Source organism: Lissotriton helveticus, chromosome 1_2, assembly GCF_964261635.1.
Source record: "Lissotriton helveticus chromosome 1_2, aLisHel1.1, whole genome shotgun sequence".
Lineage (NCBI taxonomy): Eukaryota > Metazoa > Chordata > Amphibia > Caudata > Salamandridae > Lissotriton > Lissotriton helveticus.
The window spans coordinates 81,930,290-81,958,167 of record NC_136058.1 but is presented as its reverse complement, the minus strand read 5'-3'; the positions used below and the strand labels follow the sequence as shown (position 1 = coordinate 81,958,167).

The 27,878-nt window shown below is 40.1% G+C and overlaps 1 protein-coding gene across 1 annotated transcript in view; it reads right to left on the bottom strand.

Moving 5' to 3' along the window:
- The window catches only part of DNAI4 (dynein axonemal intermediate chain 4), a 496,013-nt gene that overhangs the window by 45,411 nt on the left and 422,724 nt on the right, over positions 1-27,878 (bottom strand). Inside the window, exons 13-16 of the mRNA XM_078668935.1 lie at positions 21,677-21,801; positions 11,703-11,801; positions 3,271-3,497; positions 759-912 (exon numbers count right to left, since the gene is read on the bottom strand). Of these exons, the coding sequence (XP_078525061.1) occupies positions 759-912; positions 3,271-3,497; positions 11,703-11,801; positions 21,677-21,801 (605 nt within the window). The remainder of the gene's footprint in view (positions 1-758; positions 913-3,270; positions 3,498-11,702; positions 11,802-21,676; positions 21,802-27,878) is intronic.

Below are 27,878 nucleotides of genomic sequence, written 5' to 3'. Positions count from 1 at the left end.
CATTAGGAGTTGTTAAAACAAGGTTTACCAACTCCTAAAATGGGATTTGTGCATTCAGAAAACTAATTTGTGTTCAGATTTTTCCCATACTTTTTGTTCCATGTTTTCAGATCTTAAGTGCACGAGGAAATGGACAAGATCCTTTCCCCCTTCTATTTGCATTATACACAATGCACATGCCATAGTGAAGGTACTGATGAGGGTCGGTGAAGTGTTTAAGAGGTATCAGTGTGAGCTATATGATTTTGATGTAATTGTGATTCATGTTTATGTTGCAATTTGCGAAAAAATAGATAGTCTTGCACCTATATTACCACCACCAAGCATAAAACAGAGGATAGTTACCTTGCCCGCAAAGAGAGAGTGAAAAGGTTGAATAACAGTTATACATATAAACGTTTGTCCTCTAGTTTCAGGAATATCAACATTCCTATTCAAGGGTTTGAGACAGAGAGACTCCAAAGGTATAGCACTGTGTTAAAAAGTGATAGATGGTGGTACTAAAGATATTCATCTTGTCTTTAGATATCCACTGCGTAAATATCAGAGTCATATGTCAGAATGCCGGGTCAAAATGTTTTCCATCACATCCCTTTCCCCAGATCAATGATGTTTGTGTGTGGGTGGCTGTGGATATGGAGACTTGTAGAAAAATGCATTTCTCCCATTTGATCCAGAGTACATAGTTAGTGCTTTCTGACATTTACTTCGGGGAAACTGCTTTTACAGCTACAAACTTCATGCCATTAATTACATACCTGAGATGTTTTAGTCACACAAATATTTCTCATCTCGTACACGCTGACATGCCCATCACTGTCACCAATAAGAACACAGTTTGTTGTCTTTGCAAATAATATAGTTGTGAACACGACTCCTGGGTTGGGTACATTCACAATCACAGGATCCAACCTATGCACAAAAATATAAACAATATTTTAATAAAGCTTTATTTTTGTAGGATGAAACAATATATCGAATAATGTCTCTTACCATGCTCACTGGCGCCTGGTTCATCATATGAACCTCATCCTCTGCTGTTCACAGTGAGTGCACTTTTAGGACCCTCTCCCTTCACCAACAATTCTAAGCAACCCACAGTTATCCACATCTATAAGAGGATTTGTTAAAAAGTCCATGAAGTATGCTTGGTATTATCCCCAGGACAAATTACATTCTCCCATGAAAAAAAGACAGACCAAATGATTTGTCTTTATAACTAAGGTTAGATATACCAAGCTTTTTAATGAATTAATTAATTTATAAAGTTTTATATAAAGCGAACATGACCCACGAGGGTATCAGAGCGCTTTACAATATAACATAATTGAACATTAGATGGTTGAAGTGGTGAACATACATTCAGTGCTCGCCATAATACAAAAGAGGTAGGTAATAGTAAAAAGATAGCTTAGTTGACTAGTAGTCAACAAAGAATGATCCACGAGGGAATCGGAGCAATTCACGTTACAGTTTTTCAGTTTTAGGAGGTTGAGGTAGTAAAGGTACAATTGGTATTTGCAATTATGGTAGCAAACTCTTCAATTCAGTATTTGTGACAGTTAAAATGCTTTTTTTACTGTATAATCCTACTTTAGGAGTTGTAAAACCTTTTCAGACTCCTAAAATGGGATTCTGAATGGATACCAATTCGGTGTCCTGAAGGGGCGTGTTGTTAGGCTCCCTTCTGCATACCGAATCGGTATCTAAAGTATCAATGTTTGCCAACTTAAAGCCAGTCCCAAAACATTGATATTTTACAGAAACCTCAAAGGATATAGTAATGCATTTGCAAAAATGAATTCGTCCCATTGACCCTTCCCCTTTGTGAATATAAATTAAAGTATGTTGAACAGAAGGCAATGGTGTAGGGGACTATTGTCAACAAAAAAGTCAAATTTTCTTTTTTCATGAAAATCCTGTTTCTTTAACTAAAACTGGTTGCATTAAATAAAAAGTTAGCTTTATTAAAAAGCAGTCACAGTCATGGTGGTCTGCTGACCCCAGCAGGTTACCATGCCTGTGATGGCCTCCAGTCATAGTTAGTCGCACTTTAGTACCTAACTATTCTAGACTACAAAATGGAATCTATATTGATAGAGGTAACTCTCCTTAAGAGTGGATCTATGCAAAGTTAGTGAAAAGTCCCTAGAATAGGTTGAAGACCTGAAAACAAGAGTATACAACTTTAAAACAACAATGAGAACCCTCACAGAACGTACTCACCTTTTAGATGAAAGACGGGAGGTTGCTGAAAGCAGATCATGTTGGAATAAAATCTAATTTGTTGGGTTTCCATAGCAGGCAGAGGTCTGATGTCAGAATGTTTTCTGGAATGGTGGATCTCAAAGTCTTTGAAGCCAGAGTGTCTCTCTGCTTGCTTTAATGTGGAGAGGGCACATAGACCACTGACCCCATAACCCCCACTGCCCTTGGGGTGCCCCTTGTTCAGGCCATCTTAGCAAAAACACTTAAATATCAAGCTAGAGACACTATCCTTCAACATTCCAGGGAGGTAGGAGAAGGAAAGAGCAGATTATCAGTATTTTTTTGGACTACACTCAAAAAGTTCAAAAGCTCAGGAAATCCTTACACTTTGTAAAACAAAAAGCCAGCACCATGAAAATTAAAATACTGTTTCCAGAAAACGCCTGCTATCCACGATGACAAGTCACAATGTATTTCCCAGCCAGGAGATATATGGGATGGGTTGGAACTGGGTAATATGTTGCAACATCATCAGAAAAAGATAACAGGACAAGAAACATGCAGAGAACACCAGAGGAGAGAAGGATCCGCTGGCAAGGTTAACTACACCATAGGACTCAAGCAAGGCAAAGCACGAATGATAGTACAAGAACAAAAGGATGAGAAGTATCAATGTGGATTTTTTGCCTTCGTTGAGGTCTTTCTGCTGACCATCACATTAACCTGAAACCTGGTTAAGATCATGGCAGAGATGACTTTGCATCATGTATATTTATTGTTGGCAGATCATTTCCTTCTTAAGGATTTCTCTGAGGTGCTGTACTTTGGGATACTCTGAAGTAAGAAGTTGAAGATCCATACATAGCCCTGTAAGGTCGCTCCATGTTTACATGCAAGTCCCAGCAGATGCTTTTGACTAGCATGAAGGCTTGGGTATTTATTCTCTCTCCATCACCAGCCATCTTGTAGACCCCCTAAACCTGTGCCAATTGTCTCTTTTTTGGGCAGGGTTTTATCAAAGGGGGACAACAAGTTTCACCATTTGATTTGTGAAGTACTTACGTGCTGATGTTAAGGTCCCAAATTTCCACTCGGTTTTCATTTACTGCTCCAAAAACTACAGCTGAGTATGGAGACCACATGATGTCATAGACCGCAGTAGTGGTAGAAGAAAAGCTCAAAACTGGTTTCAGCAAATCTTGCCGCCATAGACTAATGCTCCAGTCAGCTGAACAGCTTAAAAATATGTCAGGGCAAAATGGAGACCATACAATTCTGTAAACAGGACCCTTAAAAAAATAAGAATGAACCTTATTACAATAATGATCTGAAAACAGTTCAGTAAATGATTAATGCACACATACATAAAATGTGGATCAGTACAAATGCAGTTTTTCTTTAAAAAGCACACAGCAATTTTAAAACCTTTCAACTTCCATATCAGATGTCTGTAAAAACAAACATGTGTTCCAATGGTTTACAATGGTTTACAATTGGTAATCGCCTGTTTGAGAGGACCAATACACTTACACTTACTGAAGAGCAGTGATAACTCTTAGGACCAGGTTTACCAGGACTTGCTTTATGGGGTAGTAGAGGATGTCGAGCATTTTAGAACTAGCTCTTACCTCTTTTTGTGTGATTTGGGTCCATCTACTTTGAAGAACACTTTATGATGGCTTGAGCACCTTTGAAATGAGTGCATGAAAATTCAATTTACTAATATTTATGCGAGTGCATTTGGAAGTTGAATGTGGCATGGCAGCAAATTTAGGTTGCCAATTTTGGTAAAACCTGCATCTCAGGTGGGACCTTCACTATAAACTCTCCTTACTACAACAAAATCCAATAACATTAAAGGCATGGTGCCTATCCAGTTTTATTCAAAATCTACTAGCTGCACCCTTGCAGCCATAGCGACCACTCAAAATGTCACACAAGTTCTCCTCTTGACCCGAATCACAATTGTCACGTGACAAGCAAGGCACCTCAAAGGTGGAATGGGGCGTAGACATGGAAATGTGCACACCATGAAGTTCTGTTGTTAAAAATATTTAAATTCTTCATCCCGTTTCCCATGGGGGATGATCCTTCTTTAAATTCAATACCATAGGAACCCAGGCTGCATAAGGTGATGTAGGTTGGCATGTGTATGTGCTTGCCTCTGGCTTGGCCTGCAAGCTGCACTGAATGTAGTTTATCAGCATGCAGGCTGGGCACCATTGAGCGCTGCTGTCACCTGGGCATTGAGGTTTGTTGAATTGCAGTGTTCCCCAGTGCTACAGTGGGACTGTGGAAGTGATGTGGTGAGAAGGGTGAATGGCAGGCAATTGGAGAGTACTCTGTCATGGGGGCATCACATTGCATGGCTCTCTGCTTTGCTAGCTGGTTAGGCTTGGCGGGTAAGGGAGCTCGGGCCTATAACACCAGTTCAGGCCTGTTAACAACTAATATAGCCCTCGGTAGTAGGTGTAGCGTCCTCCCCAGTCCAGGAGCAGGTAACAGACTACATTACATACAGAGCTCTGGTTTGAAAGTCTTTATTCTTCAGCATGCAACTGATAACTGAACACACTGTGTCACAAACTTTATTAACCACACCCAGACACACCCACCAGATTAAGAAAACTTGTAAGGAGTCTGCTGGGGGCCATACACAAACACAGGACACAACATCTCCCCCTTTGTTAAATAAAAACTATGAACACATATATATACATATAACTCCATGATGAGTTTTTGAGGCACTCGCACCAGACTATCAGATCTAGTTGTATGAGGTAGAGGAGTGGCGCCTTCATCTGGCATCTCTGGAGAAGAGTTGGATACTTGCCTTGGGCACTCAGGTGGACTTGCCTCACTCAGGAGGCCTAGAGTTGAGGAACATCAAGGCAAAGGCTCAAAGTGTGACGTGTCTCTAGTTATGGATTTTCCAGGTTGTTGGGCTGTTGCCATATGTCCTTTGCTCGCCCCAACTCTTAGTGGTTCAAAAGCAACATGTCTGCTTCGGCTTGAGAAGAACTCGGTCTTCTTTCTCAAAATCTGTGTCTTGAGCCTGCCATTGCTTATTGGCGTAAGCCATCATTTTGCATTTACAAGAGGTGTCAGTGAAACAAATCTTGTCAGAGCCTATTGATCGTCTGGAGGTCTTTTGTGGTATCTTCGTTCCAAGAACTCTCCCGGACTGCAAGATGGCTGGACTTTCTCCTTTTGTGAAATGAGGAGAGGAATGGTAGGCACGAAAGGCTGGGCATGAAGCAGACTTGAGGTTGGTGCCTTCTAGTGCAACACCCTGACCCACCCTTTTCAATTTTCCTGTGGCCAGAGAGGTGTACTTTTCTGATGTTTGACATTCAAACGATTGAGAAATTCTTTAAACTCTCTGCTATTGAAGGGTGGGCCGTTGTCAGATTTAAGAATGGAGGAAACACCCCATGTTGTGAAAATGTCATCTAGCCTCTCAATGGCTCGGTGATGTGTAGTTGATGATGGGTCTTCCACTAATGGAAAACATGAGTAGTCGTCAAAAACTACCCTGAAATGTTGTCCATTATTGAGAGGTCCAAAGAAGTCAACCACAATCCTCTTGGAAGCTTGCTTAGGTAGATCAACAATGTTCAATGGGTGCTGAGTCATTTTGGGAGACAGGCAGTTGCACAGATGTGAGTCTTGATGCTTCCTTTCAATGCATTTGACAAGACACGGGAACAACACTCGCTCCTTGAGGGCTCTTTTAGTTGCAGTAATGCCACAATGTCCTTTGTGTGCCAGTTCAATACCTAGTTGCCTCAGTCTTTCAGGGATAACTATTCTTGCCCCTCTTAGTAGGCCACCATCATGTGTAACAGAAAGTTCTTCCTGAACATTCTTAAACTTCTGGTACTCAACATCATTTGTAAAAGATTGCGTATGATTCCTCAATAATTGTGTTGTAATTATTTCCTTGAGCTTAAGCATGTCTGTCAGTATTAGTAGCTGTCAGAATCAGTTCAATAGAAAGAGATGCAAGCGCAATTGACTTTACTATGAAATTGATGTAGGCCTCACCTACTTTGGATGTTATACTATGACGCTGTAGCTACTCTCATAAAATGTAGTCTCAGGGTTTTTAATCTTTCCCCGGTTTGTACATGATAGTGTAATCATACTACTGCAGATGCAACCCCCCCACCTCTCAATGCAAGGGGGTATTTTGGCTTTTGAATTCCCAAAGAAGGTGAGCAATGTCTGATGGAACATGATAAGGGTGTAATGCTTTCTGTACAGAAACATATGGAAGCATTAACATGTCCACACTACAGCTAAGCTTTCTTTCTCTTGTTGACAATAAAAATATTCAATGTCAGGATCCATCGGAGTGCCCACCACCTTTCGCACTACAGCAGTAGTGGGGGAACTATTCAGGGTGAACCCCAGGGCACTAGGTGCATTTCACTCACTTACATCCTACCTAGAAGACTGCCTGTCGGGTGGGGGCTCCTAGCAGGTTCTCAACACATGCTTCTCGCCCTCGGCTCGTCCCCTCTTTGACTCCTCGTGTTCCCTGAGGAAGAAAAGCTGACTTAAATCTCTTTACTTCTCTGCTCCGGTATGTGGTGGTATTTTCCTTATCTTTGTTTTCAGGCCACACCAGAGCTCAACTCAGCAACCTCCATGACTCAGCAGCATCCATGACTCAACAAGCCTCCGTGACTCAGCAGCCCCCATGCCTCAGCAGCCTCCATGACTCAGAAACCTCCATGACACATCAGCTTTGAAAAAGGTATTTAACTTTCACCCAAGCTCATCTTCAGTGCTTCGCATTGAGTTTCCTGTTGAAGATCCTGCGGTGTGAAAGCTCTTATCTGCAGGTGCTTGTCGGACGAGTCCTGTTCCATCCTTGCTGCTGCTACTCGCAGATAAGTCTAAATCCTTTTTGGGCTACAGTTAACTAATGTGCTCAGTGGAATTCCATTGTTTTGACTCCCAGCTCATTTCTGGTTATTGGGGAGATCTTGGGAAACTGCGCACAAAACTCTTAGCAGTCAGAGACTTCAAGACTTTGTTTCCTATATCACAGTTCCCTCTTGTTCCCCCTCAGCTTACTTTACACTACTTGCCTGGATTTTATTGTTATCCTGCTACTTCTCTGTTTTTTCTGGCTGAAAGAAGGTCTTGGTAACACTCTAAAACCTTGAGCATACTTCAGCTGAAGGATACAGAGTATGTCTTATCTCATTTAAATAAGAATGTATGGTGTGCTTATGTGTAATCTTCGTTGGCACAATATTGTGTGAGTGTGTATTGATCTTTGGTGCAATATTGTGTGAGTGTGTATCAATCTTTGGCGCCATATGGTATGAGTACAGTTCTGATTTGTTCTAATCATTTTAAAAGACCTCTTTTATCGTAACCCAATGCAGAAGTTTATGTATGATATATGTCATTGATTATTTGTGTTCTTATTGATGTCTTTCACTACTGCTGCAGGAGCTGGTCTCCATAAAGATTCCTAGCTTTAGGACAGATGTCCCAGATAGTTCTGTGACCCAGAGTTTGCTTCTCCACCTGAATGAACGTGCACCAGTTGTTTCTTTCTTTATTTTAGCTTTTTTGTTTTAACTATTTATTTTAGATTATTGTTTGTTCCCAAACATCCTTCCCTTGAGATTATCGGATGAATACTGGTGTCTCTAGTTCAGTGTTTGTCAGATGATTTCTCACTCCCGACTATTCCGCAATGCGATTATGGATAGCGGAGAACCCATGCAGATCGGCTCAGTTCAACCTCCCCTTTACAAGACCGAAAAGGAGAAAAGACGGCGCAACAACCTTTGTCTGTACTGTGGCCTAAGTGGTCACTTAGTGAAAGACTGCACCAAGAAACCTAAGAAAAATTGGAGAACACCAAACTTCCAAAAGGGTACTGTGGCCAACACCAACCAAATTGCCCCCACCCACTTTGTATATATCCATTCTACCCAGATGCAGGTTATACTTGGGCACTTCACTCTGTCAGGTAGCCTTTCAGCCCACTCTCAAGAGAATAGAATGACACCGGCCCCAATGCCACGCCAAGACTCTCCTGTCGTCAAGATGTGAACTTGCGTGACTAGGAAACCCTCAGGGGGGAAAGGGAATGGGAGAGAGAGAATAGACTGCCAAGCCTTCACCCGGTCTTCCTTTCTTTCAGAACACACCTCTTGGTTTGGTTCGGCTTGGTGTATTCTGGGTGAACCTAAAGGAAGAGTTCAAATTTGCATGTCACAGTGTTATACATTAACCTCTAGTTATTTGATATCTAATACCTTATTACATACATGGTAAGTGCTTGGTCTATGCCTCTCTTCTTAAATGGTGTTGTGTATCACCTTTGATAATTCTGTAACAAACAATAATTATGAATTTCCTGATTTAACCAATTTTATTGATCTATTTACGTTGGGAATATATTTCTTACCTATTTCTTTGTGTGTTAATCTTTTAGTTATTTATCTAATTCTGTACAGCTTCATATAGTCTAATATGTCTTTTTGTCCTTTTTCTCTTAAAATAATTTTCCTGAGAATTCTTAACGAAGGAACCCTGATTAATAATCTCCTTAAGACTCTTTTTGCAACTTAGCTTTTTCGCTTTCTACTAATAAGCCTCCTACTAGAACAAATAGCAACATAATAATATTTTCTTTTATAACAGAACTCCTCAATTACTGATCCAAACTGATCATGGAAACACTGTTGCTTCACAGGAACAACTCTAAACACCGCACTATAATGAGCGGTTACACTGTTGATTCACAGAGAACTTTTCACTAAACATGGAGGTCAACTTTCACTGTGCAGCTGACTACTCCGTTATTTCAAATGCGTCAACAACTTAACAAGGAACAGTCTTACTTGAACTACGAATACTGCACCGAAACCGGCACTGAAGAGAACTCTTGACACAATGGAAAATTAAACAACGAAAACGCTGCCCTCTACCCTGACTAACTGGTTTTGTGCCGCACTAAATTCTGCTGCCGGTCCCTCTAGAAACTTAGGTGAAGTGCGAGATTCCAGAGGAATCGCCTTGTGACATTCTGATTGGGCCACCAGTGACGCAACACAAGACTGCTGACCCTGATTTCCCTTAATGTCAGCCATCTTAGAATTCCGCCTGATATTTCTTAAATGGTTCTGCACCCTTTGTTGAACATGACAGGGGCCTCTCAAGGTAATGGAATTAATTGATCTCTTGTTTAGCCCTGAGCGAAGATGGGTTCTGACACTCAAACTCACCGCAATAGTGGTTTTAACTAATCAACTGTCTTTAGACAATGAAGGCGCATAAAAACCGACACATGGCTCTGCACTGAACCAGTGCATCTGTTCATGATACGGCCCTGGGCTGCTTTGCCATTTTCCTATGGCAACATAGCACTAGATCTAGACATGTATACTGGAAGGGAATGTGTGTGAGGCAATGATTCCATCGCTGAAAGAGAGAGGGGCACTGGAATGTGCACCTCCCACACCCCCTGCCATGCACAGGAATTAAAAATTGTGCAGGGTTATGATCCAAATCGTCATTCACTGTTTGAACAGGTCAATTTGTGCATGCTCATTCTGTTTGTGCACATGCAATTTCTCTGTGTGATCTTTTAAATGTATCAATTTTTGTTGGCATTGATAGCTTTTACTTTTGTTCTAAATCAACTAGTTACCGTGGTTATCCAAGGTCATGAACTTGGATTGGGGAGGGGAAAATAGTGTTCACATGAGAGTGCTTTAAGAGGTATCAGTGCCAATGTGGTGACCACACCCAGAGTAATCACTTGATGCACATTCATAACATTGCGTATGTTAGATATGCGTATACGGTACAATGAGAGCAGGAAGTGCACAATACACACCAAGTGTTTTTAGTGGATGGAGTGAAAAGAATCTTTTCAAATGCTAAAATGTATCCATCAATAGAAAAAAAGTAAAAGGCAGTCTTATATTTATTAGGACTGCAGATTACCCTCTCTGCGAACGGTCCACAGTCACAAGAAACAGGCACACCACAACATTCGAATTGTACCCAAGAGCACACCTTCTAGTTCTGAGAATTCAAAAAATGGGTCAGACATAAGCAAACTATAGGCATACACCTACATCAATTTAAATGGCCTCCCTTCTTGAGCATATGCAAGTACTATTTACACAGAAGTGGTACTAGACCCCAAGAGATAGGACGGGTTGAATGTTCTGTGCATTCATTTCATAACATTTATGTAATTTAATGGTTGCATTGGGTTGCTGATGCGACCCCTGACGAGCCACTTGCGATCCCTGGCACAGGCAAGGGCCGGGCCGGACTGGTCCTAGTGGGTACCGGACATTCCCAGTGGGCTGGAGGGGTGGGGGACGGTTTTGTGCATGTGGGGGGCGGTTTTGTCACCAGGGCTGGTTTTGTACAGTGCTGCAAAATCGGCCCCCTGTAACAAAAGCGAGAGCAGTGCTTCCTGCTAGCACGCCCCCATCAAGGGCCGGTTAACAACAATCTGCCAGGACTGGTTGCTGTTCCCAGTACGGCCCTCGGGAAGGACAAGCACTGAAGGTACACCGTGCTGGGATATACACTGCGTACTTTCAGCAGCTCCAGCTGAGACATCATGCATTACATTCTTAGCTTTGCAAAACAAACATACAGCGGATCAAAGTGAACTCTCCTGAATACAATAAGAAAATGAAACAAAATGTATATATACACTTTTTAAACAAGATGCTGCTAATTTTCAGTATTGAAAACACATGGAAAATGATGTGTTTGAATAAAAACCGCACCTCTGTGATTTAGGGAGTGAGAATGAATGCCTTAGAAGTGATCCTAATAAAACATGTGAAACATTCTAAGGAATAATTTAGTTCACATTCAATATGGTCTACAAGAAGAAATACAAATGGACAAAACCTGTATTGTTTTTTTTATCTTTCATTTCGTCTTGTATGTTTTATGCTTGGGGTATGCTCTAAGGAAACCATTAAATGATTACAGTTTGTGGTATAAATAATATGGCTTCCCAGTGCTAGTATATGTTTTTTGTGACACTATATATTCTCCTCTTCCAACAAACACATATTTCTCGACGCACTAAAAAAGAGAAATGTATAATGTTCCTATTATATAAGCAGCACCCGCTTTAAAATGTATGTGGCATATAAAATGGATATCTGTGTTAGCAACTGTTGTGTTACTATATAGTTGTGTGCTTAATAGGCACTTAACTTCAGAAATGTCAGTTATCTTGATTTCATCACTATCTATGAAGATTCAGTGCCAAAGTTCATGTGATGTTAAAGGATAGTTATGTGATGTTACTTCTATTACCCCTATCATTTTAGTGAATTGACGTCCATATTTCAGACCACATACAATTTTCATTAGAAATAGTTTTCTTTGTTTGAAATCATATATTTATTGTTTTTGTTGACTGTGTAAAAACAAGAATGAGATCAGTTTAAACTATCCTACACCACAATTCAACCCACCTTATGACCTCTATATGTTTCGAGGAACTGCTCGTTGTAGGAACAGGAGCATTTGTGGATAAGACCTTCTTCTGTGCCAGCCAAGTAAATGTTTTGATCCTGCAAAGATAACAAAAACATTTTTAAGATTCAAATTTCGTATTCTGCCTAGTTTCTCTTATGCTTTTATAAAATCTCTTAATTTTTGGGAAAAATTGTATGACTGATAGCACAATTTCTTGGAGACTTAGGTCCTGATTTAGGCTTGGCAGAAAGTCCTCCATCTGTTATTACCTCCACCCTGATGAACTACTGTTTGCCTCATTTAGATATGACTGCTAGCCCAGTGGCTAGCTCTGTACCTTGAAAGGAATCACTGTCATAGCAGTTCCTTCAAGATACAACCGATTTGGTGGATGCCCGGCAGTGGTTTTGAAGGCCGATTTTAAACTTCTTTGTTTTTCAGAAACAAACTCCTCAAGCAGGAATTTGTTTCTGAAAAACAAAAAACTAAGGACCCTGCCCTACACCCTGAAAGCTTTCCTCCAGTGTGTGGGGGTAAATTACTTTTATCCCTTAATCAGGTGGTGACAAGCGGAAAGGAATTACTTTAAACTGTCCTCCCTCAACAGGGAGGGTGGTGTAATGTCCTTCCTCTGATGACTCCTACTCCTTCAGGCTGTCAAAGGAAGATTTCCATTGGCAGAGCCGACAGGGGTTCCTTCAACCGAACCCTTAACGATTTGACCATGGCGGGCTCACCAACAGTATAGAAGTCAAGGTACTTAGTGTCAACAATTAAAATTAAATTCTTTTAACATACACTACTGTTAATTTACACATGTAAGCAGATTTTTTCATATCATGCCAATATGTACGCAAAGCTAGAACCAATCCAAACAAGACACCACCTAAAATCAATTGGTAAATTTAAAAAAATCGATTTGGGCTATGGTAATAATTAATCAGGTAAAACATTAATATTAAAGTGATATTAGGAAAGTACACATTGCCAGAAAGGTGAATATTCTAAATCAAAACAAGGCAACATGGGATGGAACAAGGCAACATTAGCTGGTTAAATAAGAGAAAAAAAATAAATAGTGAGAGATGACAGTGAGGCAAGATAAAAAGAGGAGAGACCAAAGGGAAAGGGAGAGATGGGGCAAAAGGTATGATATCTGGTAGAGAGAGGGAGAGGAAAAGAGAAAAAAGATGAAGTAAGAAAAATAACCGATACATTGTTGTACACATGTTATTGTGCTGATATCTCATTTTCTAACAAAAGACCATCTAATGGATGCATGTTACTACCTTTGCTCAGCCCCATTGAAGTGTCTGACCCACTATATCGAGCTAGCAATTGGGTAGCAGAGGCAAGTCAAGGTTATGGCCATGCTTGATTTAATGGACAGAATGAGGCAGAGGGAGCCTTTCTATTGGTATTTAGACTATTGAGGAGCACCCTGACAGTAGGTCTTGATTTATAAATGTTAGATGGCAGAATCAATTTCCCCACTGCACTGGATCGCTTCCAGTTAAAGTTTAATATTGTTCCAGTGTTAAAAATTATATATAAAATGTTTACTATTACGCACTAGTCACCAACTTCCCCAAAATCTAGCTATCTGATCTACCAAGCAAAATTTCCACATTGAATATGTAGAGAACAAGAACACGAATTTTATTTAACTATGTTCAGTAGTCAAATTAATTCTATTGATTTTGGTTCTCTGCTGGGACAGAAAAGTCCCTTGCATAGTGATGGATGTAGCCCTGCCCTGAGTACCCCAGTTGCAACAATGTATGGATTCCTGATGCTGATTTGTGTTGTCATGTGCTGAATCCCTACGCTATGATGATATATACCACTGTGTTGTGCTACACCCCGAATCTTATTTACTACACTGTATCGGTACTGCTGTGTTTGAAGAAAAAACAAGAATTTTTTTTTAAAAAATTGTTGTCGAGGGCAAACACAGATCATGCGTGTGCACTATGACATAGGTCTGTCTCACGGATTGTGGTTTTATTGGGCTGGGATGGGCTCAAAGCACTACCTTCATAGCAGTGAAAGGTCTTTGCCACGATTTATGCACCACATGCGTGGTGGTGACAGCACACCGTGCAGTGATCAGGCAAAGTAAACAGGCTTTTTTAACTATGTTGCTGGAGTGAGGCATACAGGCTCACTCATGTAAAGTTCCGATGCTGTATACTTAACTCACCATTTGCCTATCAATCAATCAATCAGTAGATCTGTAGAGCATGTCTTGTTACCTGTGAGGGTATCCAGACACTGGCAGGGTCTACTTGAGTAGCTGAATTGCCAGGTCTTCGGGGACTTTTGGAACTCTGGAAGAGATGGGGAGGTCCATAGATGAAAGCGTAGCTCGTTCCATGTCGTTGCTAGCAGGTAGGGGAAGATTAACCTCTGCATCTGCTACGTCTGATGCAGGTGGGAGAGGGTTAGAGAAAGGGACGTGAAGTGGAGGTTTGTCGTGGGCTGATGGAAGTTCAGGCTGTGGTTCAAGTAGGCAGGTCTGCAGTTGTGTAGAACCTTATAGGCATGGATCAGGAGCTTGGCATCTTTTCTGTACAGGGAGCTAGGGGACTTCCCTGAGGTAGCAGGTGATGCAGATTCATTTAGGGAGATCCAGGATGAGTCTGGCTGTGGCATTATTTATGGTCTGTAGTCGGAGAAGAAGGTGAGCTGCGATCCCTGCATAGAGAGCATTGCTGTAGTCCAGTCGGCTGTAAATGAGGGCCTGGGTGTGTCTTGAGGTTTGGGGTAGCCATTTGAATATCTTACGAAGCATGCAGAGGATGAAGAAGCAGGAGGAGACAGAGTTTATCTGAGTGGACATGGTTATCTTGTAGTCCAGAATAATGCCTAGGTTCCTAGCATGGTCAGTGGGGTTCTGAGGTCCATCAAGATGTGTCACAGGAGGAGCTTTTGTTTCTGAAAATCAGTACATCAAGTTTGTATGTAGTGTTGTGCATTGCATTTGTGTTACATGCATGTGCTGGGTGTATGTGTGCCTGTGAAAGGTACAATACATTGAAGATTCTGGGCTCCATTTTGAGAAACCCAGGGCCGACTGGAGGAGCACGAGAAGGTAGAGAAATCCCTCAGACAGATTTGTGGATTGATGCATTTATGTGAACAGAGTTGGACACACATAGAGGGCAGTGGAAAGGGGCCTGGGCAAATCTCAGGAAGGAGATGGGGCTGATAAGAGAATCATGTAGAGTAGGACTGGGGCCCTTTTAATACACATATCACAGTGGCTCACTGTCGTGTCTAAAGCATGGAATGACCTCCCTCTCATATCAGAGACTTCTCCTCTCTTCTTGAATTCAGAAAGAAGCTAAAGACCAACCAACCTACCATAGTTAGGGCTAGGCACACACACCCATTCAGCACCAGGATACCCTTGTGGGTGAAACTATGGTTTACAAATACACATAAAATAACATCCAGGTAGAAATCTCTAGTCACTCCCATGGCGTGTGTATTGTGGTTATCAATTTTAGTGTTTTTCCTGCTGTGACAGACTGCTTTTTGGAGAAAGGGCAGGGCAGAGGAGTGGGAACTTCAAAAGAAAGCATACCCCCAACATGAACTGCAAAGACTCTGACCCTAAATAACATTTGGTATCTGGAAATTAACTATAAGAAGGAGGACTCTGTGCAAGGAGGAGAAGCTCTGCAAGACTTCTGCCTGTGATCAGGGCTGGAGGCTATGATCTGCCAGTTTCCCAGCTGGGTGCTGAGACATCACCCAATGTCATCCAGACCACCTGGTCCTAGGGCACCAGTGTCTGTCTGCTTGCCAAGACCAGTGAATCCTGTAAGTAAGTGTAGTGCACTGGAGGGAGCGAGGTCCAGTGGGGGATCCTAGTGAGTTGATCCCTAAAGCAAGGTGTGAGGAGACAGCAGCTGCTCCGATTGATTTGTTGTTCGTTAGTTGATTCAAGTCGGTGACCCCAAATGCCAAACGCCATGAAATTAGCCATTGTCAGCTTCACAGCTGTGCCAATCGGAACATCGCCCATGTGTACTTTGTAAGTCGGTGACCCAATATTACAGAAGGGGTCACCATGAAGAAAACCATGAAGATTGGGCCATCGCCCATGTGTGGTGTGTAAGTTGGTGACCTTGTATGCCAGAAAGGGTGTTGTGATGAGAAACATGCTGCTGTGCCGATCGAGCTGTTGTCCAAGTACAGAGTAGACGTGATGATCATGTATGTCAAAGAGGGCCACTGGGAAAGCCAGAAATCATAGCCTGGTTGATACCATCATCGCAAAGAGATCCATGTGGCCTGAACCAGACTGAGGATTAGCACCAAAATCCATCAAATACCCCTCCCTCACCTGTGGGAAAGACCAAAGGAAACCTACAGTTGCATTGGAGGAGAGCTGAGGACATCCAGCCATGGGTGATACTCCTCGAAGGCAGACGCTCTTGGAGACGCCGGACAATTACTGCTCCTTCAGGTAAGACTGATCAAAGAACTGGATGGCCCCCGGGAAACTTGTCTGCTAGATAACTCTTTGGTGCTGGAACATTCCTGACTTTTCTAAAAGAGTCAGATTTGGACACCTGAGAGTCAGACCGTAAATGTTGCCTAACCTGAATGTTGCTTATGGTGAATAACCACTATCACTAGTGAGAAAGAGGTGGGAATCAGGGGCCTGTCTATTGAAAACCAGAGCCCTGACATCAGGGGGTTGTGAATATTATTTGTGTATGCCATATATGTTCTTGTATATAACAACAACCTTTTTTCAAAAACGGCAGTATTTTGACTGGACAGGCTTTTCTTGCTGATATTGAACAAACTTCGTAGATTTTGGTTTCTTCTACGTTACAATTTAATACCCTTAAATCTACTGTTATCCAAATGGTATGGCTCCTCTTCTTTGTGTAATCTATGTAAATTGAATATCCAGGACTGTATGCATGTTTTACTGATTTGTCCGGCGCTCCGTAAATTGCGCTCCAGATGGTTAAAAGTTATTTGTCTTCACCTTGGTATCATCACTTTGAATGGCTTTCTTCATGCACTTTACTGCCCTCCTAATGAAATGTTCTGCTTCCATATTTTTAACTTTTTTAAAGGTTTTTTAGCTATTTATTAATATGTTCTTGGAGATGTTTTGACTTTTCGACTTCCTGTAGTTTTGTCTTGCATGTCAGTTTTGTATTTAACCTAGGTTTCTTATATAGCATATTGTTGCACTGTATTTGTTCTGTGTTTAATTCTGTACATTTTATGTGGCCCTCTTTGAGAGCCAAAACATAATAAATAATTGAAATTGAACAAACTTCGAGTGGTGAGCCTGTGTTGCTGCTTACCCCATGCCCTCTGAAAGGGATTCTGACATTCACATTTTGGTTAAGACATTCATTTGTTAACATTGAAGTGTCTGTGCTAAGTTCCACACCACAACCAGTTAATTGATCACAGGATCTCGAAGGAGTTATAGTAAAACCTATATCAATGGGGGCAAAAAGCAAAACAGCTGCAATTTTTTTTTGTCTAAAAACACATTTTGACCTCTTTGGTGCTCCAAAAACAAATCACGGACAATATTCATTCCAAAACGCACATGAAATATTACAAACAATTGAACTATACTAAAACAGGTGTTGCCCAGCAAGGGATAAGGCACATTCTTTGTGAATAAGCAAACAAGAGGTAAGCCTGAGGGAATTTGAAAGAAAGGAAAAAGTCTCAGTTCTTTCTTTGCATATCAAACATTTAAATATCCTGCAGGAGGGACACGTGATGCAATAAAATCACATTACAAAGCAATAAAATCACAATTAAACGGCTTTGCTATAAGTTGTATTGTGGAACCGGGTGTGTGGAGAAACTGGGAATTTTGTCCTTGAACTATAGGATGCCACCAACTGGAGTGGATATTGTAGATGACAACATTCTTCACATCCTCCTAACTTATGGTTTTGTAACAAGCATCCATCTGGAAACACCTCATATTAAGAGGATGCAAAAATGTATGAATTACACAACTTTAGATTGAAGAACTAACCAAGCTATACTGTCTAGACAAACTAAGAAGAATTTTATTGAGAGCCCTGAAGAAGTCCGAGAGGACAAAACGCATTGGCTACGGTTCTTAAACTGATTATGAATAAGATAAAAGAATAAAGGATTATAATTCTAATATGTCTGATTGTTGCTTTGTATTATGAAATATGCAATTTGTGTTACAATATTTAAAATGTTTTTGCTGAACTCTTGCTTGATGTAAAATTACCTGATTCACACGATGTTGGGTGCTGAACCATTGTGCATTTGGCTATTTGGATCTGGGATGGATGGAAAGCTGGTTAGCGTGTGTCTCTTGATGGTGTCAGAATGGTTACTCAGACCATTGCCAAATAAATTGCAGTCACTGAGTGGGCTCCAATCTTTGGTGTAAATCCTTACAGAAACCATAGATAGGGAAACTGAGTCGCACCTAGAGACAGATTCTGTCCTAGTCAGGCCAAACTCTTGTGCCTTAAGGACTCCCAGTGACTCCCAGCCTTCATTTGCTTCCAAATTGAGGACGTTCAGCAAATTAGATGTTGCCGATCCATCAGATCTCCAACCCTGCTAGTTTTGCTAAATGGCATGTCTTTCTACAATTTCAGGCTAATAGCACCATCAGAGCTTCAAGGGGGGGAAGATTCAGGAGCGCTAGCCTTTAGTGGCTTTGAACCCAAAGCCGGCCTGCTCATCAAAGGCTGCAGTAGTTTACAGTGGCTGCTTTAGCAGAGGAAGGACATCTGTACTGCTCCTATCATCTTGTCCCTCTTCAGAATTTGAGAGAGATGTAGACCACCACAAAGCTCACGTGTCGTGCTCAAGCTGGGTTATAGAGGTCTGCCTAATGCAACTCATGAAATGAGGTGTCCATAGTTTTGCACTAGGGGGCTTTCATGTAGTCTCATTGGTCCTGTTGTGCTACTTCATGACTAGACACTTCGTACAACTCCTGAAGGCAAACTGTTTTCGATACCAAGTCTTCGCAGTATAGCGAGGATGTTTACCAACCCTGGTCTATCCTTAACCTCTTGCGATATTACTTGAGGATCCTAGATGTGCTCATTTGTGGACTCTTTTACAGACTCTAGAATGGATTCTCCTCCAGCTTGGAAGGACTGGTAGTTCGAGATCTAATTCTTTTTTGCACGCCTGCAGGCTTCACCCTCTTCTTCCGGAATTTCTTCAGTGACGGACTTGCAGGCTCTGATACCTGATATTCCCTCTCATATTTTTCTGAGGCAGACCGAGACTGGATGGGCCTGATTGTTTAGGATTGGTGAGACAGTAGAGGAAGAAGTCAGCCCCAAACCAGACATCTTTCAGATATCTTCCTTTCCTTTTTGACCTCTTGCGCTGCAAATACTCTCTTTCTCTTCCTTATAATTCTATGTAAAATAAATTTGATTAAACTGCAGAAGGATAGAACCGGAGAAAGGCACTGTCAGAGCTGAGGTGATTAGAAAATGTTTGGGGCATTGCTCCCTTATCATCGAAGACTTCAGGCGCGGGGTGTTATGAGTATGAATATTTGGGCCCAACGTTCTTGTAACACTGTCAGGAAGCTGTTTGGAAATCCCTCTGGAGATGCTACCATCTGTGGCTCCCTAGGGCTGATAGTCTGTGTAAACAGCTGGAGGATGGTTTACCTCTAGTAACCGACAAATTTAGGCCAAGTGAAGGCCTCAATTTATTTAACTCTAAAGATGGCCTTATAGTCAACTGGGCGAGCTTTGATGTAACTTCCCTATGAAAGGTGAAGGCCTTAGCACTCCCTATGCTGGTTATATATTTGCAACAACCTAAATTGTAAAAAATTGTAAATTGATACTTGTATAGCACACTACTCACCCGCAAGGGTCTCAAGGCGCTTGTACGAATACCGCTGTGGAACCTGTAGGTGTCTTAAAGGGGATGGGTGGTGCTGTGGCGCAAAAGAGTGAGGGGGTGTTCTATTGCTATACCACCAATGATATCATTAATAGTATACAGATATATTTGCAAGATAGGTGCAAGCTCAGGCATGGAGAGGTGCAGATAGAAATTGGCGCGGGATATGTGCAGGGTGCCAGACATATGTACAGTGATCGCAGGGAGAGGTACAAGCAGGGAAAGATATGACCAGAGAGAGGTGTTGGCAAAAAGGCATTAAAGGTAATGGGACAACATTGTCTTATTAAAAAAAGAAACCCTAATAATTCATAACAAAAGTCATCCTTGCTGTCTAATGTTGAAATGTGCCACATATATACAACGAAGGGATTTAAGAAATGCAAGCACTGGTAACACAAACATGTGTGCAATCTCAGAAAAACATGGACAAAATATCAGTTGTTGCTGCATTTTTTCAGAAAGCCTATGTGCATGCATTTCCTGGTATAAAAACCCAGGTCAGACTGAACTGTAGGGTAAGCAAGCAGTACCTGGTGCACTGGTCTGACAAGTCAGTGTGTTGCCCGGTTTTTTCTTTTTGTGGGCCTATTTTATGTTCCATTGAATCGATTTTTACTGTTGATTTCTCTGATATTAAAACAAACATTGCCTGTGGCAAGCTCAAATCCATGCAGTCTCCAATACCTTGCATAACACTTACAAAGTGTGTCTTTACAAGTTCAAAACCGCCCTCATTTATAAATATAGGCAACCTTTTTAGCTATCTATTTCACAAAAGGGGACCACTTTTATTTTGGTGCCAGGGCCTATTTTCTATCCCACTCTGACCCTGATAAAACACCACTGTATAGCAGGCTAATGGTCATTTATTTGGTGGTTCATCAGACAGTAACTTAGATTTCTTAAGATTGCTTAGGATTGTTGGTCAAAATGTTTGAAATGGATTAGTATATCCTTTTAACATCAGAGCTATGAGGGGGGACTAGTGAAGAACTGATAGTACTATAGTTACGTACCAGAGATCTTCAATAAACTCAGTCCTGCTCTTCCTTGTTACAGTCATAGCTCCCTTCGATGCTTTCCCCCATTTGATCATTTATCGACAGTTGTGATACTGCTTAGTTCCAAAAAGGACTTCTGCATGAGGTTCTTATTTAATGCAAAGGACTATTACATTGTCTGTTAGCCAGATGTGAATTCCTCTCATAATACAACTGGGTGACTAAGGGCTTCATTACTCTGCTCTGCTTGCGAAGTTTGTGGAGTTTTCCACACTCCACGTTACGCGGAGCTCACAGAGTTAGTTGTTTTCCTCGCTTGCACCCGTCAACATTAAGTTGGTGAGCATGAGCAAGGAAAATCCACCTCCCAGCAAGATTTTTCCTCATTCAAGATCGTCAACGTCAAGTTGGCAAACGCAAGCGTGAAAAATCAACCGCCTGGTGAGATTCCTCAACGCGGGCGGTCGGATTTCTCATTGAGAGTGGTCGCTATGCTCGCAACCACTCGCATTGAGAAACTATCCATTTGCGGTGAGAAAGCTGCAGCTGGAGTAAATAAATCTACTCGAGTGGCAGACTGGAAGCAGCGCCTGATGTTTGCGATGATTGCACAGTGCGGAAGAGTTTTATCCACTTCGCACAGTTCTGCCTAGTGGAACTACGCCCAGGCTTGCGACACAGCGATATTGCTCCTGGCCCCTGGTAATGATGGCCTAAGAATATGAACTAAGTTTTCATTTTAAAGAGCTATACCGTCTTGTAGTGCAGCTGCATAATGTATGCATTTAATTTCCGTCAGCAAAACAGGATTCAAACTATTGATATACATGCTCCATGGCCCAACAAACAAAACCAGGTTCCTGCAAACTACAAACAACTCCTGGTTTAGTTATCCTGCCTGGATTTGCCACACAAACAACACACAGTGCTAGTATACACAATGGAATTAACTGTAATAGTAAAGCCTATCTAACGTCGCACAGAAAGATAACAGTGAATTGCGCATGCGCCGACGAGTACAAAAGAATTGCTTAGCTTGCCTTTAGATGAAAATCAAAACACAATCCCGGTGCCCGACGGAAAATGAATGCTTCATTTTTCTTGTCTACGTCTTGTGAGGATTTCTTGGATTTCTCAACTGCTGTTCGCTTTATCTTCATCAGATCTAAACCATACAAAGTTATGGTCACTTTTACATAATGAACATGTGTCTGTGCGCAAAGAGCGGATTGACAAAAGGTTTCTAAATATAAATGATAACAAAAACCATGGAGAAATGTTATCAGTCATTGTCATAGTACCTTTATTCGATTATTACACAGATATTTGTAAAAGAACAGTAAAAGACAATATAAATACAAGCGAATTAAAAGCAAACATAATTTGAAAGATTTCCAGACATTTCAGAAAACTCCCCACAGAGGATCATCCTACAAGCCGACTTAAAGTATGTAAGAAATACAATGCATGTTGCATTTCGTAAAATTCATTTAGTTTTTATATTGACCTTTTTAATTCATCTTTCCTCCCAGTAAAGACTCCTCCAAGAACCTATGCTGGCATCCAAACAAAATCTGATTGAAAGTGCATGTCTTTATGATAAGCGTAGTAGTTACACATTACTAAATATTTGTTCGTTCTAAAAATCAATCCTATACTACTGGAACAGTAAAAAATACACTTTTTGGATCATTTAGACAAAATATGTATTAACACATCCATAACACTCTGGTGAAAATAACATTAACGTCAGCTATTTGGGGTTTTTGCTCCCGATTTTGATCTTCGTGGAAAATAACACAAGCAAACATTTTTTTGCATTTATTTTGCTCGTCTTTTTACTCATTGCAATGTTGTGCATAGGCATTAGCACTAGTTAAAAGACAATCCAAACTGCCTATGCAGAAGCTGAAATTGTGTTCAGCTCCTACTGGGAGCAATGTCCAAAACTGGGGAAAATGCTATTGAATCCCTTACTCAGAGGTCTAAGTAACCCCTAGAAGGAGGGCTTTAAGTGGGACAAGTCCTGCAAGGTCTCAGGCCTGGTAGTAATTAAAAACAACGGGTCCGTAATAGGCTCTATACTCCTTTTCTTAACTTTAATGGCAAGACCACTGATTGATTTCTCTGTAAAAATTCTCAAGGTATTCCATGTCAGGCATGGAATCCCTGTTTACATTTCATCTTTCAGTCCCTGGGGGTATTTGCTCTTTTCAAGATGTTGTACTTCTGTATTTGTTTCATGCAACATAGGACTCTTTTGTAATGCATATTTTGAACTCAGTTGACTCCAGGTGTCTGGCTGTGTTCAGTTCTTGGCTGTCATATTTTCAGAATTGAATTTTTTTCAATTCTAATTATTCAAATCAAAATCATTACCGGTATTCATGTATCTGAAACAGCTAAAAAGCATGTAACAGCCTATAGATCTGGTGTGCATTGATTATATGTGTTGGTTTGTATGTGACATGTCTGGGTGCAAGAACAGAAAATCACAGAATCACCCAAATACGGGTTAGGTGACACAGTGTGTGAAGCACAGGAGTTTAGTTTCCATGTTTTAACTACACCATAATTTACATAGACCACACCTCTTGGAAAGGATTGCTACTTACACCTGTGACATAATGCAACACGATAGGGCCCACCTGCAGAATGTGGCAAGGGCCCCTTAGACTCCTATATCTCACAGACATACATAGGTCTAGGTTAGGTTGAATGAGGCACAAGGGCGTTGGGGGCCTGTGTTACACCTCAGTTATAGTTTTTTCTCACATCCCTTTTAGAGGGTATACAGTCAAAATATCGAGTTTTTGATATCGATTTGCATTAATATCGATAAAAAAATATGGAATGGACACAATATCGACTGGACAGAATATAGACAACAAAAATATAGAATGGACAGAATATAGACTACAAAAATATCGAATTTGAGGTAAGTAAGTTAAAGTGTTTTTTATGTTAGTATATGTTTGAAAAGTGTATATTTATTTTATTATTTATATTAATTAATTATTTTTATGGTATTTAATTTTTGCGTAAAATAATTCTGTAGCAGGTTGTGGGTTTATAGGGGAATAGGGTGGGAAGTAATTTAATTATAATTAATTAAATATGTTAATTTATTTATTGGTATTTATTTTGAATTAATTGTTAATTAATTATTAATTGTTAATTAAAATATAATTGGTAATTAATTTTGATTAATTGATTAATTGATAAATATGTTAATTTTAGTAATTTATTTTCTGTAGTGGGTTGTGGGTTTATAGGGGAATAGCGTGGGAAGTTATTTAATTATAAATAATTAAATATGTTAATTTATTTATTTGTATTTAATTTGAATTAATTGTTAATTAATTATTAATTGGTAATTAATTAAAATATAATGGGTAATTAATTTTAATTAATTTATTGATAATTATGTTAATTTTATTAATTTATTTTCTGTAGTGGGTTGTGGGTTTATAGGGGAATAGGGTGGGGAGTAATTTAATTGTAAGTAATGACATTTTTAATTTTTTTTAATCTAATTTGTAATTCGTTTTTAATTGTTAATTAATGTATTGTTAATTGGTAAATAATTTGTATTAGTAGGTAATTATTTTTATTAATTAATTTGTATTTGTATTTTTAATTGATTAATTAATATATTATATAAAAGTGTTAATTATTTTAATTAATTTGTAATTGGTATCAATATTTATTTTATTTATATATGAAGTAATTACTTTCCCTACTGTTGCACTCACTGGAGTGGGAATAATAATTTTTACCCTCCTGCTATTCAACACTTTCCCTACTGTTGCACTCCCTGGAGTGGGAATAGTAATTTTTACCCCTATGCTATCCAACACTTTCCCTCTGTTGCACTCTTTGGAGTGGGAATAGTAATTTTTACCCCTACGCTATCCAACGCTTTCCCTACTGTTGCACTCACTGGAGTGGGAATAATAATTGTTACCCCTATGCTATCCTACGCTTTCCCTACTGTTGCACTCTCTGGAGTGGGAATAGTAATTTTAACCTCTACGCTATCCAACGCTTTTCCTACTGTCGTACTCTCTGGATTGGGAATAGTAATTTTTACCCCTACACTATCCAACGCCTTCCCTACTGTTGCACTCTCTGGAGTTGGAATAGTAATTTTTACCGTCCCGCTATCCAACGCTTTCCCTACTGGATGTAACAAGAACAAATAAAAGCCTGAACTAATGATACCCGTGTACGAGTGCCGAATGATTTCATTCGAAATGCAAATGAAAATCCTATCTTGAATATATATATATATATATATATATATATATATATATATATATATATATATATATATATATATATATTCACAGAAAAAACCATAGGTTATAGACCATATATAGTTAGGAATTAGCATTTACAAAACCTTGAAAATTCACTGAAAAAACCATAGGTTATAGACCATATATAGTTAGGAATTAGCATTTAGAAAACCTTATTTTACTCACACAAAACCATTGAAATTCCATATATAGTTAGTTGCACTAACTATATATCGCGCACCCGCAATCCACTGCTGATGATGTCACATATTACATCATTCATGACATGGTCAGTGACATCACTGATGACATCACTGATGACATCTCAAATGACATCACTGATGACATCACTGATAACAACATCCAGTGATTTTTTGTTTCTATAAAGTTTAAATATGTCTTACATATTGAAGAATGAGTGGATGTGTAAGTGTCTGGACGAAGGATTTAGTAGGTGCATGACTGACTGTATGAGTGAGTGATTAAATGTGTCTCACTGACTGCATGGGTTAGTGACTAAACTGTCTTAATTTGTGCATCATTATGTCTGTTGTTCTGTAAACTGCTGCATGTGTTGATCAGTAGCTATATGAGTAACTATATGGGTTATTGATTGATTGCCCAAGTATTTGTATGGGAGACTGAGTGTGTGTGTGGCTAGCTGGGAGGTGTGTGACTCTGTGCAGATCAATCTGTACTTGTATCAATGATTGTATAAGAAGGTAAGTATGTGTTAGTATATGTTTGAAAATGTAAGGTGCTCTATGTTTAACTGTATAGACAAGAAAATGGAAGTGTCATTGATTCTTTACAGGACTGACTAGGTGTGTGAGTAACTCCATGGATGAGTGGCAGACTGTGAGTGTCTGTATAGGTGTATGAGTGCATATGATAGTGTTGTAAAGATGAGTGATTGTATGTATGAATGATTGTATGGGTGAATGAGTGAAGGTGTGTGTAGACGTAGCAATCGGTGAGTGCGTATGTAGTAACTAGTATTGGTGTGTCAATGGTTTCAAAAATTATACTCTCTTTTTAACACTGGGTGAAACAGAGGTTATATTAAAATGTGAGGAGATGCATTGTATTGTCACATGAATGATATCATCAGTGATGTGGTCATTGATGTCAAATAAGATGTCATCAGTGATGTCATCAGTGATGTCATTTGAGATGTCATCAGTGATGTCATCAGTGATGTCACTGACCATGTCATGAATGATGTAATATGTGACATCATCAGCAGTGGATTGCGGGTGCGCGATATATAGTTAGTGCAACTAACTATATATGGAATTTCAATGGTTTTGTGTGAGTAAAATAAGGTTTTCTAAATGCTAATTCCTAACTATATATGGTCTATAACCTATGGTTTTTTCAGTGAATTTTCAAGGTTTTGTAAATGCTAATTCCTAACTATATATGGTCTATAACCTATGGTTTTTTCTGTGAATTTCATTGGTTTTTTAACAGCTAATATCTGTAGCTGTAAAATGTATTCTTCTTTAAATCCAAAAATATTTCCCGTTAGCTGACCTTGATGCCGCGAAATAGACCGCGAGCCGGTAAACGTTTCTTTACCGCAAGTGCCGCGTTAGAAAACAACATCGTGACGCCTCCCGTCCGCATGACGTTTCACGTTGTCGCGTGATACGTCATATGACGTGCTACGTTAGCGAACTGGTACGCGAAGCGAGTCGCAAAGCGCAGGTTTCTGGAAGCAAACCGGGAGGCCCTGCAAAGCGCTTAACGTAAACACAGCAAGTCATGTGACTTGGTAATAACACTTTTCATTGGTTCATTTCACTTTTGGTTTCCTAATGATGTAAGACTAGGTCATATAATCTAAAATGAACACTTTTGATTGGTTGAGAACTCTTGTTTTTCCCAAATGATGAAAATCCCTCCTTCTTTCCTCACTCTGACTTTCATCATTGTGAGAGAAAGACCCTTTGTGATCACTGAGCAATGGCTTCTTTAGTAGCTTCAGCTGGTGCTTCCCCACCACCTCCACCACATCCAAGGAAGAGTGGACCACCTGCTCAAGTTATAATTCAACAAGAAGAAGAAGAAGAGGAACAGGACGACGAGCACGAAGAGAGGCAGTTTTTGCCTGAGCAGCCCAGGACGTCTCACCGGAAAGAAAACTTCATTTGGCAATTTTTTAAAATTCCCAAAGGTCAGAAAAAAGTAAATGCAAGATACGTAACTTGCCTTATATGTCAAGATAGACTGTCCAGAGGAACCGAGAAAAAATACAGTTTCGGAAACTACACAATGCATCGCCATATGACTAGGTGGCATCCTAACAACTACAGTGCTGCACAGTTTCGGAACGACCTAGATAATCTCCCTATTATGGCCAGAAGATCTGTTGTACCGGAAGTAACGGGACCAGAGGGCAGGGAGATGGTGCCAAATATACAAATGAAATTTGGTGAAGTAAAACACATCTGCGTATTTTGCGATGGATTCATTTCCTACGGAGAAAAAAGCATCACTCTGATCAACAGAGCTATTGACTATCATATGCAAGTTTGTACGAAACGCCCAAAATAATAAATACTTCTTTTTTTGTTTTGTTGCTCCTGTTGAGCCCTTTACAATGAATCGTTTTCATTGCCCCCTCCAAGAAAAACCCCCAAAAATATAAAGCTGTTCAGAAAAATTCAAAAAAAGTAAAAAAATGTTCCGAAAAATAATAAAAAAAATATAAAACAACAAAAACAATAAAAAAAAAAGTTCTTTTCAGAACTACCTCCCCGTTATTAAAAAATTGGTACAATATTTGGAACTGTGCCAACCTCTATTTCTCTTAGTTCGCTTCCCAGTTCGCTCGCCGGTACGCGAACCAGAAGCGAACCAAAAACAGTAAGTATAAGGGAAGGAAACAGACACTTATGTTAAAAGAAAGACAGCTATAGGGGAGTAAACTAGAGAT